The sequence below is a fragment of the Anarhichas minor genome, unplaced genomic scaffold, assembly GCF_050575085.1.
Source record: "Anarhichas minor isolate MPS153535 unplaced genomic scaffold, ASM5057508v1 ptg000079l, whole genome shotgun sequence".
NCBI lineage: Eukaryota > Metazoa > Chordata > Actinopteri > Perciformes > Anarhichadidae > Anarhichas > Anarhichas minor.
The window spans coordinates 2,263,253-2,277,500 of NW_027466525.1; the positions used below are offsets into that span (position 1 = coordinate 2,263,253).

The window sequence follows — 14,248 nt, forward strand, 5'->3', positions numbered from 1 at the left end:
AGTCTGCCGTCTGTTGGAAATTCCAGTTCAACTGTTATTCGAAGCGGAACATCAGTGCTGGAACATTTGACCCCTGAACGCAACATTTAGGCAATAGTTAGGACTCTCTGCAGAAGAGCTCATAACCAGCGGATACTTGATACACACATGCGTGATGTGCGCGTGTGTTCGCGTGTGCACGATGAAACACCTCCAGAGAACCCGACACCTGGGCCTCCGGCTTTTCTTGAAAGATTAAGCGCTGCCTGGAGAGATCTCCTCCCAGGTCCTCCTGAAAATGGGAGGGTCCTTAAAACACGTTCCCTCGAAACACCAAACCAACCTCATTTCTTTCCCCGTGTGTGTGGTGTGTCTGTGTGTGTGTGTGTTTGGGGTTAGCAAGTTCATTTTAAAATGGTGGTGTTGGGCAACCCTAAACACAGCTGACAGATGAGCTTGCAGTGGCGGTAGGAGAGATGGATGGATACCCACAGAAAAGAGAAAAGAGAGCGTCTGTGTTCCTGACTTATTTCTTTCTGCTGAGGGATCCTGTAGACCCACCACCAACAAAAACACGGTTAATTACAATCCTTACAAATCCACAGTCGTGGGAGAGACACTAATCACTCAAACACTCCTAAGGCGAGGAGTCAGGCTGACATTAGTCAGGTGTGATGTCAAGATCAGCTTCTACAGCCGTGACGTTGAAAGGACCCAGAGGAGCTCATTTGAGTGTTTTTTTGACAAATGTTGTGTGGTTCTAATCATGGTTATATTCACGTACGTCTGGAAATTAAATTATGTTAAATAAAAGTGTTTGAGATCAAATGTGCTTGTCAGTTTGGATAGAAACTTTACTTCTCTCTCTGTCCCTCCCTCCCTCCCCCACTCAGCAAGGTCACTGTACCTCCACAAAGGCCTCTTTTGTGCTCAGCCGGCCCCCCTCCTGACAGGCAGATGGAGGGACAGGCCTCCCATTCTCACAAGGGCCATTTTCTCACAGCCCTCTGCTCGGGGGCCGTGCCTTTAACATCCCCGTCTTCAAGCTCCTTTTCCTTTCACTTCGCCCCAGGGTGGCGGTCGGTCGTCCATTCACTCTGCTCCCCCGCTGCAAAGGTGCCGTGAGGACGGCTCGCAGCAGGTGCTTGTGTGTGTGCGTTTCGGATTGCTGAGATTGTTTCACAAAGCCTCCGCTGATGCACTCGGGCCAACTCTCTGACCTGTGTCCTCTCTTTTGACCAGCAGAAAAGCAGAAATGTGCGTGTGTTAAGTGAGTGTTTGTGCCGTGGTGTCGGCGGGGTGTGTGTGTGTGTGTGTGTGTGTGTGTGCAGATGGTCAGTTCAGACGAGCTGAGCCGGTTACTTGTCTAACCAATCACTTTCCCTTCAGTTCAGTCTGTCTACACACGACAGCAAGATTGATATTGTCTCATTTTAAAAAGTCTGCACTGAGAAGCAGCTACTCTTAAAAGATTTGACAAAATATTCTCAGTATCAAATACTGCTTACTAATAAGTCACGTCAATCTTTTATCCTTTAGTATTTATGGATTGTGAGCATGGATAGACGCTGTTAAAGCGTTCTTAAAAAGGTGTTAAATTCAAAATTCAGATTGCAACAATGTTGAGGTATATAGTGGATCAATTTCTAACTGAGCAGAAAATAAAATGATTATCCCTCTGTGTGGCATGAAGCCAATGCTTAAGTGTCTTAAAGCTGCATTCTCTCTAGTGCCCACCAGGGGGCGACTCCTCTGGTTGTATAGAAGTCTATGAGAAAATGACTCTACTTCTCTCTTGATTTATTACCTCAGTAAACATTGTGAACATGAGTTTATGGTCTCAATCTCTAGTTTCAAGTCTTCTTCAATACAGCATGATGTTCATTTAGTACATTATGGTCCATTTAGAGTCAAACAGACCATAAAGCAGGGGATGCTTTAGGGCGGGGCTTACTGTGATTGACAGGTCGCTGCAGCTACCAGAGCCGAATTATTCGTCTCTACGTCACTCTTCCGCAGTCCAAATATGGTCACTTCCGTGCATTTGTAGCGAAAAAAACAACATGGCGACGGCCGTAATCGACAAACTACAGGCTTCAAAACGTCAGTCCACAAACCAATGAGTGACGTCATAACAACTCCGCCCACTTCTTATATACAGTCTGTTGTCACTTGCACACGCTGACGACTACATTTATCCATTTTGTGATTTTTGGGTCGGCACCCATCATGCTCTACCACTGATAGCATCCCGACTCACGGCGTCACTGCAGAAGTGTTCACAGAAACCTCTCAAAGCCCTCCTACGTTATGATCATCCGCTGCGTTGTGGATCACTGAACCTTAACCTAAATACTCAAAGTTTCTCTACAACAGAGACAAATACCTTTGACCTAAAAATAGCTTAAATCAGCACTTACTGTACAGTAAGGCCACTTTACTGTATCATAAGGCGTTGTCTGATACTTTGAATACTACCTGTATTCCTATTGAAGCTCCAAATGTCTAGCTGCCAAAGACATAGACATTCATCCAAACTTTGAGCATCGACACACTAAAAACCGAACACCTACCAGCAGGTGAGGATGCTGGCGGAGGTGAAGAGGATGATGGGTACTGGGTAGGAGGCACACAGCAGCCCGTGGCGGTAGAAAGCCGCCGAGATCTTGTTTCTCAGCTGCTCGCGCAGCGTCATCCTGGTGGGCGGGGTCAACTTCCGGCCATTGGGAAGCACTGCGCGGCCGAGGACGGAGCGCCGCGGGGCATCCAGGGACCTGGAGGAGCAACGAGACAACACTTTAACAGACCATTAAACTAAACGTATATGTACACAAGTCATTGTTTTGTTTCCCCGCACACACATTCACCTCAACAGCTACATCACACACAGCTGGTATGAATACCAATTGTTATACTTAAAAAAAACTTTTATTAAAAATCTCATCAATAAATCGTTTTCGGGGAAAATACCAAATGGTTGCTGCCTCATATATACACTCAGTCTTCTCATTTCATTACTTCATGAAGTACTTTTTTTAAGGGGTTACTAGGCAGATTTGCTAAAGATAAAACTTGTGAATTAACTGGTTTCCCCTTTAGTGTATGAGGTGTCTGAAATGGCCATCACACGTTCATAGCGCTCTTCAAATAGCTGGTTTTGTCCAGTTTAAGAAGATATTAAATCTACAATTACATAAACCAAAGAAAAACAGCAAATACAATCAATTGTTTGGCACTTCTGCTTGAACCATGACTGAAACAATTAGTCAATTATCAAAACTTTGGTCTATACCGACAACGTGTTGTGATGCAGCGCTGGAGAGTTTAAACCAGTAGCTGGTGAATCATTATGGGTAATGTTGATGTCCCATAACCGTCTATACGCATTTAGAGTTGCCTTTACCCTGTATGTGATCTCTGGCTGCATGATGTTCATTTAGTAAATTATGGTCCATTTAGAGTCAATGGAAGTGACGTAGTTAGCGCGCCCTAAAGCAGGGTATGCTTTAGGGCGCGCTAACTACGTCACTTCCATTCATCGGTTGTGGAAAAAACAACATGGCGACGGCCGTAATCCAAGATGGCGACGGTGAAATTGCCAAACTCGAGGCCTCAATACGGAAGTCCACAAACCAACGGGTGACGTCACGATGACTACGTCCACTTGTTATACACAGTATGTGGTTCATACACGTGAAACAAGTATTTATTAACCTCTCAGGGTACGTTTTTATAAACAAATCTACTACACATGCGCTCAGAGGCCGGTTCCTAAAGCGAAGCTCTGTCCTCAACACATACTTAGTGACATGCTCCACGTTTTGGCACCCGTGCTGCTGACTGAAGGCACGGTGTGTGTGTGTGTTTCCTTCAGCTCGTACAGGGGTCACATGTCTTTAAACACACAGCTCATTGAGCAGCCACAGAGGTGTGGACACATCCACCCCAGTAGAAAACATAAAGACTCCGTAGCTGAGCAGCCTGACTGAAGCACACAGACGTGTCATCGATCACACAACAACAACAACAACAACAACAACAACAAACCACCAGGTTCACTCAGGTGGGGGGGGGGGGGGGGGGGCACAGAGGGGTAAGCTGGCCAAAGAGGGGCGAGAGCAGCAATTCAATTTCAATGAGCTCCTTTAAGTGTTTACAAGAAAATGAATCAATTCACAGATTGACAGATATTTTATAATTCAATAGTTTCATTCATCATTTAGTTGGCAGAAACATTCACGCATCTAAAACATGAGAATTTACTGCATCACATGTTTTTAATTGTAAATTTGAGTTTCAGTTGGAGGCAGCCCTAGCTTTTACACGGTTAAGAAATTAAGGAAACAGATGATCAAAAGTGCATACATTTGACATTTGACAGCTAAATTAATCAGCAAGTTTGGCAAATATTTTATGATGAATCGTTAAAGTTTTCAGTCACTGCTGCACTTTTCCAGCGTGTGGATTTGATGACTTTGTGTTAAATATTACTGTAAACTCAGTGCTTTGAATAACTTAAGAAGAAATCTGTAAAACGATAACACAGTATGTTTAAACCTAAACAATATGATTCTACTGACAGTCATTGAATTAATAATATTGACTATATAAATATACATTGCATATCATCATTGCTCTGTGACTGCCTGCAGCCTCAACATTGATTTTGGTAACTGTGAATCAGAGTACAATAAAATGTGGAATCCTTTGTTTCGTGGCTTCACTTCCCTTCAAACTGAATCAGTTCCTTCAGTTTCTCGTATCGACTGGATCTCCTGTTGACGTCCCTGCTCAATCTCAGCCCTCGTCTCTCTCTGTTTACTCAGCAGACCGGCTCAGCGCTGCCTATCGAGTGTTTGTAGTTACACAAATGTTTAACCGGCTGCCCGGGCACACGCACCGCAGCTGGATTAGTACCGTGTGTCATGCTACCCGACCACTGAGCCTCAGCTTTTCACCCGGTGTCACTAAGAGAGCGCTGCGTTATATGCCAACCGTGCCAAAAAAAAACACAACAACACAGCTCCGTCGCGGCAGCCGTTACCACGATACACATCCATCACACAAGCGTGGAAGTGTTCTGAGACCATACCTGCTGGCGGGAGACCAGGTTACCTCTCTGGCTCGCAGCCGTCTACGTCCCCTGAAAGCAGCGGCGGAGGGTTTTTTAAGCGTAAGCGGTGCCTGGTGGTTAACGCAGTGCTCCCCTCTTGATCCGGGCAGAGTGTGCGACTGCTCGGCTCGTCCCCCCGGGTGCAACGGAAACATTCCCCGGGAGGAATTCGCCTCAGGAGTCTCTTGATCTGCTGTTATAAATACCCTAAAACAGTTATAACAGGCACCGTCCTGTGACGCTCGTACAATGGGTTCTGCAAAATGTCAAAAACATGCTTTGAAGCGACGCCTTTCTGCTCTCCGTTTCCGTAGGAAAGTCCACTCTCGGTCGGGGTCCCGCTCACTTTCTCGCGAGGAGAAACTTTTTAGGGAATGCCTCCATCTCCCTGCTGTTTGTGCAGGTCACTGCGTGCTGTGTGGGGGTTACATTAGTGGAGCAGCGAGACCTGATTTGGCAAAAGGCTCAGCAGCGTCTCCGTCAGTGAACTAATCCGGGATTTGAGCCGATCGGAAACTCAGCGAGCAGGGCTCAGAGCCTGCAGGGCAGCCCGGTCCTGCAGGCTGCAGCACCCCGACACATCCACACCTCAAAAGCACGAAAAGTTTGAAAACCAAAAAAACTTCACAACCAGAGAAGAAGAATAAATACGAGTGCTGTTGTTTCAGGCTTGTGGGTTTGTGTTCCCTTCAGCCACTTTGGCAGGTGACCAGCAATTGTTTAGACATCCTATTCTGTCCGGCCGGTACCAGCTACTACGGCTGGAGGAATAAAAACAACATGTATGCTTAAACCCAAATAAATATCCATGACATCGCGATGGAAAAGGTCTCAGTTAAATAACCCCGTGGCAGCTAATATCCGAACAAAGAGCGGTCTATATGCGTCCCACGTGAGGAGCCAGCACACAACAAAAACACAGCCAGAGACGTGACAGACACAGGGTCTCACACTGCGAGCTCTAATTCAGTTTGGGAGATCATTTGTAGGTCTCTGCAGCTCAATTAGGTGGCTAATAGATGTATAAAGCCACATGGTTACAACACTACTGTGAGCTAAAGCAATGCACGAAGTTTAAGGATGACCTGTCAGAAAACTGTGCTCAGAAATGTCTTAAATATGAGAACAGAAATAAGAAGCACAGGCTTACCTCTTTTCAACACTCCCTAAAATGCTTAACTTGAAAGCATCTCCGGGGCTTAGAGATTCAAATGGCATATCAGCTATTTTCTGTATCATCCAATGCATTTCTACGCCTTGTCAATAAACAACTTCCAGTGAAGGCCACAAACTACCCCCCCAAACACATTCCAGAGAGTTTTTAGGCCGTGTCCGTTCTCCGTAACATAATCGAGACTCAATCCCACAGTTGCATAATGTGAAAGCGTGCTCCTCTGATCAGTGACGCCCATTAGTCCCGCTGTACAGACGAGCAGAAGATTACTGCAACGCAGCCTTTTACTACCGGAGCTGACGGCAAGAGAGGGAAATGTCCCGTCAATCAGTAACTATAGTGTCACAGGGGCTGATGTGTAACAGGCTGTCTGCTTCTGCACGATGACTTCTGACAATGTATTAAGAGGAAGAAGAAGAAAATGAGGACACACTAAGTCAATTTTTTTGATTTTTTAACACATTACACTCCAAATTTCATCTTTCTCCAGCACATGTAACTTGTCTTTCCAATTTAGTTCACGTTGAACTAGATGAAATAACTATTGCAAGACAGTGAACACATGCTGGATGATGGGGGCTGATGCAACCCTGAGGCAACATCATCACCTGCCAGGAACCAGGAGGCACCGGTGGCCTCCAAAGCCAGAGAGAGAACCACAAAGGTTCAAGGATCGGGCCTCAAGTAAATAGTGTGAAAGTGTAAGTTTACTGTTATTACGAGGTAGACTTTGACACAATGACGAGGCAGATCAGGATTTACCTCAGATTGAGTAATAATCCATCACAACCAAACAACAGTTCACAGCCTGAGACAACAATTTAATAATCGAACATGAGATGATGTAGAAACCACTGGAGCATGGACATAATGTTCTAATTTACTCTGTCTCTCTCTCTCCCTCCGTCTCTGTCTGTCTCTCTCCCTCTGTCTGTAAGTCTCTCTCTCCCTCCCTCCCTCTGTCTGTCTCTCTCCCTCCCTCTCTCTCTCTTCCTCCCTCTGTCTCTCTCTCATTTGCACAAGTAAATAATGTCCTTATTTATTACATTTTACTGCTACACAAATATGCAAAGATAACACACAAATACAAGCCTGTTTGAACTGACTGGTTGAATTTTTATTTCTTTATTTAAAGAATCTGCTGTCAAGCTGTGAAATCAGCTAAGCTAACGTTAGCCACCAGCATCTTAATGGGTGTATTCGATATAACAGTTATATTAAAACGTTGGTATCTCCGTATGTATCTAATATACACACACATGAATGTCTGAATAATTAAATATGTAAGAACTCTAGAATTAATGACACAAACCCACTGCCGCTAATCGTTAGCTTGCTACCTTTACATGAGAGCGTGTGTAATTTAGCTAGCGTTAGCTGGTTTCTCGTGTAAACAATCTATAAACCAGATAATTTAAATAAAACCGAGACCAACTTTATGCTCGTTGTGTTCACAGCAACAACCAAGTACGCACATACAAATATGACGTTTATTGTACCTTCTTTGCACCTGCAGACGACTTGTGATGGCACCAAGCTAAATGCTAACATACGTAGAATGAAAGCGCCTATAGCTAATGTTAGCCCACGGAGCTAACTTTCGCCACACAGCTAGCTAATGCTAACGTGGTTATAGCTTTCACACACTTGCCTTGCGGTGATGCTTCTTCTGGGTAAACTGAAGCAACCCGTCGTGTTATTCCTTTGTTTTGTGAATTAGTAAAAAAGGCTATCTTGTGTGTGTGCCTCGGCCGCTGACATGCAAGGAGCAGCGTTTTTAGAAATACTGGTTGTCAAATCCCAGAGAGACGTCTCACCCTCTCCACTCCGACCTCTCACCTCCTGCAGAGGGGCGAGCGAGGAGAGGGCGACCTCTAGTGTTCACGCAGACAATTACAACATCTTACACTTTTATTATAGTCAACCAAAACCCATTCATGGTAAAGAATAATCTCATGTATTCATTGTTATTCTCTCAGCCACATTCCAGCACTCACTTTGACCAATGTGTATTTTTTTGTTTATTGGTCGGTCCATTAATGTCCACTCACCATCACAAATATATAACGGTTTGCATGCATGCATGCATGCATGTCTGCATTCAGTGCATGTCTGCGCACAAAAAAACAGATTCAACTAGTAACCAAATATTGACAATGGCATGAGTTCGCAGTTATACCTTCAGCAAACCAGCCTGATCATTTTGTTTTCACTTATTTGAATAGCTGAAAGAAAAAAAAAAAGTTCAGAGGTCTGGATGCAGGCGATCAGCTGGCAGCATTACTGCGTCCTTCCTCCGGACAGTCTGAGGTCCAGGCTGGGTCGTTGACACACTGGCGAGCATCCAAACGTAAAGCCCGACTATGGTTGGCGGATTTGTCCGGTACACCAACTACTTTGGCAGCTAAACACCCCGCTTGTGTTGTCAGGTGATATTAAAATATAACAGTCAGATGTCACCGTGTAAACGACACAAAAGGCAAAACAAGGACGCTGAACGGTGGAACTAGAGGACAGCGCTGGACGTCCCGGGAGCAAAGAAGGAGGCTCCTTTGTCATGGACCTTGTACTGAAAGAGTTTCTTCTGAGTGTGATGCCCATCGCCTTGTCTCCTCCTCCAGCACACTTCTACCTGAAAACAAAAAACACTATTGCTTTACTTACATCTTTACTGTGGAATATGTTTGTGACTTGCACTGATCCCTTCCAATATATACTGCAGATATACATGTGACATGTGTGTCTCTATTTCTGTCACAATTATCAGTTTTACTCAGATATTAATACTTTAAACATGGTAAAATCCAAAAACAAAATAGTCTCCTCACCATAATTTAATCTAGGTTATTCATGATGCAGGTAACGGTTACATTGGTAATAGTTGTGAACACAAAAGCAGATTTATTTTTTCATCTACATGTCAAACTCTGGGCTGAAATGATGATCTGATATATGAATGAGGGGATCCAAAAAAATACAACTGTAACAAATTCAATAACTGATTGATCACCAAATTATTCTTTAAAGCAAAAATGGCAAAAATGTTCCAGTTAATTGTCTTCTATACAAACTCTTGGTTGGACAAAAGTCAATTTAAGGACAAACACTCACCTGCCCGTGTATGTCCCTGCAGTAGCCGGTGGGGAGACCCTGTACATGAAGAGTGAGGCTACACTGGTGGGTCAGGCCCTTCAGAAGTCTCTCTGAGCCTTCATCGTCTCCGTCGTCCTCCTCTTCTCCCCCATCACAGCGGGACAGCATCACCACGTTGCCCTGCAGTCACAGTTATGTTGATAAGACAAGAGTTTATATTTGACCTGATGACGGCAGAAGTCCCGTAAAACATCTCAAACAAATCTTTGACAGCAAGGATCTGACCTGTAGCTGGGAGCAGACGGTGGCTCGGCAGTAGTGGCTGAAGTCCAGCACGGCTCCAACGCTCACCCCCAGACTCAGCAGCACGCTGAGGTCATCCACCAGCAGCACCGGGGGTCCCCACTTCTCCTCCGCCTCCTCCGCCTCATGTTCCCCGACGCTGGAACTGGTCGCACTGGACCGGACAAACTCGTAGAGACTCTTCAGGCCAACGGCAGGATCCCTGAAGACAAGAGACATGAGGGAGGTGAAGATGATGAGAGAGAGAAGAGAGCGGAGCAACACTATGTCAAACTGGCAAATGTGTGGAAGTCTGGAAGTCTGGAAATATGTGGAAAAATGTATATATTTTACATCTTGATATGTTGGAAACCAGATAGAAACTTGAGTAAATGTAATACTGTTGGATTAGTTATCCGGATAGACACTCAAATAATTACAATGTTTACAAATAAACAGTGATGCCATATGAGCATGAAAATATACAAGTCCGTACAGGTACGAAACTGTGATTATTTGTTTGTACCTGAGGAAGTCCATGGCTTGACTTTCTGGGTCGGTGTCTTCAGGAATCAACACAGAGAGCGACTCCTTCAGTCCCTCTAAGAAAACCAGCTGACCCTTTTCCTTGGCTTGTGTTAGGCTGACACCCTGAGACAACAGATATACACACGTTTAAATGTCATCACTTGTGATAGCGCCAAGCTTAAGGCTAATAACATACACAGATAGCAAACACCTAGCTATGTTAGCTCCTCAGTAAACCCAGTGAACCAGGGTCCCGATCAATACATACATGCCACAAGGGGTCAGAGTCAATGTGTGCCCGAACCTTAAAACTAAAAGACAAACGCTAAGAAGACAATTCAGCATTTTACTCAATATACAACAAGTTGTAACTCAAATTATTAGGATTTTAGTTTTAATACGGAGCCACTGGAACTCAGTGGCAGTGTAAACATCAAGTAAACAGAACCGGGACGACAACAGTGGAGACTCACCAGTCTCTGACTGATCGCACTGTAATGATTGAAGGACTGCACCAGACCCACAAACCACACTTTGCAGCGTGCTGAGATAAAAAAAAAGAGAAGAGAGAGAGAGAGAGAGAGAGAGAGAGAGAGAGAGAGAGAGAGACATCATCAGCTAAATAAACTGTAACAGACATGAATTAACAGTTTCTCTCATTTTGATAAGACAAGATAAAATAAGATAATCCTTTATTAGTCCTGCAGTGGGGAAATGTACAGGATTACAGCGGCAAAGTAGAGTATATACATATATACTGTATATATATATATAAATATACAGTATAGTAAGTATATAACTATTATAAGTAAGTAAATAAGTAATACAACAGTAAAGAATATTAAATAAGTATAGAAAGACAGAGAGAGAGAGAAAGCGACAATAACTAAATAATAACTAAAAATATTATATATATATATATATATATATATATATATATATATATATATATATATATATATATATATATATATATATATATATATATATATATAGACAGAATAAACACTGTATTTATATTGCACAGATTTTGGGTGTGTTGGGTGGTCTACTGGGAGCACAGCTGGTTGGAAGGAAGTAATAATAGTCATAATAATAATAATAATAATAATAATAATAATATAATAAACATTGACAGGCGATAACTCACCTCGCAGGTACAAAGAGAGGAAGTGGTGAATAAGGAAAGAGGCATCACTCTGTCTGTCTGACAGCAGGACAAACTCCCCCTGTAGAATACAGAGCAACGATATACACTTAATATGATAAACATGGCTGCTGTGTTACAGGGACTCACCCATAGTAACGTTAGCATGTGAACCAGTGTGTTAACATCTTAATAACGTAATCACAAATGTTAAGTTCTCACCTGTGTGAAGCTGTCTGGAGTTGTGTTCAAGATGCTGTTGAGCTCTGTAAACATAGCTAACTTTAACCTCACTAGCTAGCCTAACTGTGAATAATACAACTAAACAGGCTGTTAGCGAGCTAAAATAACGTCACGAAATAGGACTTAATCTCAAAATGTGTCTTGTTAATTCATAGGTTAAAATGTAACATCAAAGATTCTACTTTACTCCATAATTTCCCCTGCTTTTCTCCCAATTAGCTCTCTGTGCTAACGTCAAGTAGCATGCTAGTTACCAAAGACGAGTAGAACCGTTACAGGAGGTCTCACTCCAGAGGAATCCTTTGGCCCACGGAGGAGAAGCCGTTAGTAGCGTCTTTATTGCTAAATAAATATCTTACGTTACAAAAACATTTTTTACCCAGTTTTATTAATTCTAGACGACTACATAAAAACAAACATTTTTGAAGACTGAATTATAAGTTTTCATGAGTGTTTGTTTTTTCCCCCATGGTGACAGCTGTGTACAGCTATCTTAATAGACGATCTTTGCGTGCACATGGTGACTTCTTCGATGTGTTTCCGTCCTTGTTAAATTGAGATACCGCCTCCTGTTGGCAGTACACTGTAAATGAGTAATATTAGTAGCAGTGGTAGTAGTTGAGGTACTATGTTCACTAGAAATAACAGTTACATGTAGGGATGAAGTCAGCCACAGATACATTAAAGGAAATATCTGCCTCAGAGAAACCAAACATGAACTCTGCTCTTCATTCTTCTATTCTAGATCAACATTTTCTTTACATTTGTGCATTTTTAGCATCAAAACCTGACATTATTAACTGCTAATCTGTATGTCAGCATCCTTTGCTAGAGGGTCTCTTCTGTGTTCAACCTGTAAAACCTTGAGATAATGTTCTCCTGAGATACCAGGAAACCAGATGTGAACCTCTTTCATATCGTCACTTTCCTTTGCTTTTCACATCGATTCATAGTAGACATTATTGAGCAGGAAGTCTTACTTTATGTTAGTAAATATGTTAAAAACATTAGAGCATAGCTTTGATTCTGCACAACCCTGCTTTATAAGCAAAACATAATAAATCATACACTAAAGATGGAATATGGAGGGATCATTGTCTTTTTAACACGGGGTAATCTGCACAAATTAGCTAAATTTACATTTTGAAATTTAAGGAATATTTATAGTTGTGAACCATCAACCCCTGGAATTATTGACCCTGTACATTCACTTCACATGAAGTAAATATTTGGAAATATGAGTTTTTATTTTCCAAAGTGGAATCAGCATCAAGTCACAGTTGAGTAGAAGACGCGATTAATGAAGAAGCGCTCATCAGGAGGTACTGAATAAACTCACACCAGGTTTTTTTCTTCCAGGGGTGCACATCATGATATTATTATTTGTTATATTTCAAGCGTATAATACAGAGCATTTTAAATTCAGCCCTCATAGGGGTAATTTAAAAGGCGAAACAGAGACTTTAAAGCAGCTATAATATATTTTTACAACAACAATGTCTCAAATAACAATGTGACAATGCGTGAAATGCGACAATCACCTGAAACTGCAGCTCCCCTCGTATTTATCGAGTTGTATAGTTCACTCTCAACGCTCTCGTTGCTTCGTTTTCAGAGAAAAAAAGCTGTAAAACCAAACAGCAGACAGACAGTTAGCGACTATAGCTGGTGATCATATTGGAGCTAAAAGATATCAATTTTAGCATCCACTCCTGATGATCATTGATGATTGATGCCAACAAAAGTATAGTGTGGCTCTGCATTCACTAAACCTGCATGAAATGTATCTTTCTTTTTTCTTAAGTTCAGGCTGGTTCATGTATGTAGTCCATCTTGTACTGCAGAACAGCTGGATGAAACACTCAAGTAAAATGGGAGAGAGAACAATAACAACTGATTATGTCTTTAATTAATCAGCAGATGGCAGTGTGTCGCTCTCAATATATCAAATACACCAAGATCACAAATGCAATGAATTTGCATTTGAATCTTTAAACATGTTCCACTAAACATTTTTGCACTGCGGTTCAACTCACAAGTTTGAGTAACTACACCTGACTGGATGCTTCCCATCTCAGTTGTTTCTGTGCGACAGCAAGTGTTGTAGTCAAGTCACTGAACATCACATTTGTCACATCAAAAGATAGTTTAATAGTTAGTATTTTGGCTCTTTGTTGTTCGCTTTAGTTGAATAATTCGTTTTTGACTTGTCTTTAAAATGTCCTGCAGAGAGTAGAGCTGCTTTGATAGTTTTGTTTTTCGCCACTTGGGGGCAGCAGAACAAACAGATCACTAACATATTATCACCTTATGAAGTTGTTAAAGCGCGTGAGGAAACGTTTACACATTTAACAGATACCCCATTAGCATTCAGAGCTGTGTTTCTGTCCACGTGGTGGAAAATAAGTAGAACAGCCACTCTCCTTCTAGCTCTGTTTTGGTCTCCACCTACTCAAATTTCCTGGTGTTGAAGCTGCTATATGCTCCACTTTGTCTCTGACTTTGTCCGTCTGCTGTTTGGTGCTGGGCAGGAAGCATGAATATATATATCTAGAACTCTATCTGGAATTTATCAGGGGTGTTTTTCTCTGACAAGAAAGTCGATGAGAGCGCAGAAACTGAACCAAAACAGTAAAGCAAGAGGCTGTAAAAGCAAAACACTGAGCTGAATGTTGCTAAAAGGCTCTGT

The 14,248-nt window shown here is 42.5% G+C and overlaps 2 protein-coding genes across 3 annotated transcripts in view; both read right to left on the minus strand.

Moving 5' to 3' along the window:
• scap (SREBF chaperone) overlaps positions 1 to 8,107 on the minus strand; it is a 32,560-nt gene extending 24,453 nt beyond the window's left edge. The window contains exons 1-2 of one of the 2 annotated variants that reach the window (XM_076081144.1): positions 7,918 to 8,107; positions 2,553 to 2,753 (exon numbers count right to left, since the gene is read on the minus strand). In XM_076081144.1, the coding sequence (XP_075937259.1) occupies positions 2,553 to 2,674 (122 nt within the window). In that variant the 5' untranslated portion in view covers positions 2,675 to 2,753; positions 7,918 to 8,107. The other variant, XM_076081145.1, reaches the window with a different exon arrangement.
• A 56-nt stretch (positions 8,108 to 8,163) lies between these two features.
• Positions 8,164 to 11,837, minus strand: elp6 (elongator acetyltransferase complex subunit 6). Its single transcript, XM_076081179.1, has 7 exons — positions 11,539 to 11,837; positions 11,320 to 11,398; positions 10,643 to 10,713; positions 10,168 to 10,292; positions 9,645 to 9,864; positions 9,378 to 9,539; positions 8,164 to 8,898 (listed from the first exon to the last, which is right to left on the minus strand). The coding sequence occupies exons 1-7, from the start codon at positions 11,590 to 11,592 to the stop codon at positions 8,773 to 8,775; spliced, it is 837 nt and encodes a 278-aa protein (XP_075937294.1). The 5' UTR covers positions 11,593 to 11,837; the 3' UTR covers positions 8,164 to 8,772.
• Between the last annotated feature and the right edge of the window lie 2,411 nt (positions 11,838 to 14,248).

Bases quoted from the DNA above. Each gene is read 5' to 3' on its own strand.
- elp6 (XM_076081179.1), bottom strand. From the start codon at position 11,592: ATGTTTACAGAGCTCAACAGCATCTTGAACACAACTCCAGACAGCTTC. The intron at 10,714-11,319 runs GTGAGTTATCGC...TTTTTATCTCAG, and splicing joins CCTCTCTTTGTACCTGCGAG to CACGCTGCAAAGTGTGGTTT. The intron at 9,865-10,167 runs GTACAAACAAAT...TCTTGTCTTCAG, and splicing joins CAAGCCATGGACTTCCTCAG to GGATCCTGCCGTTGGCCTGA.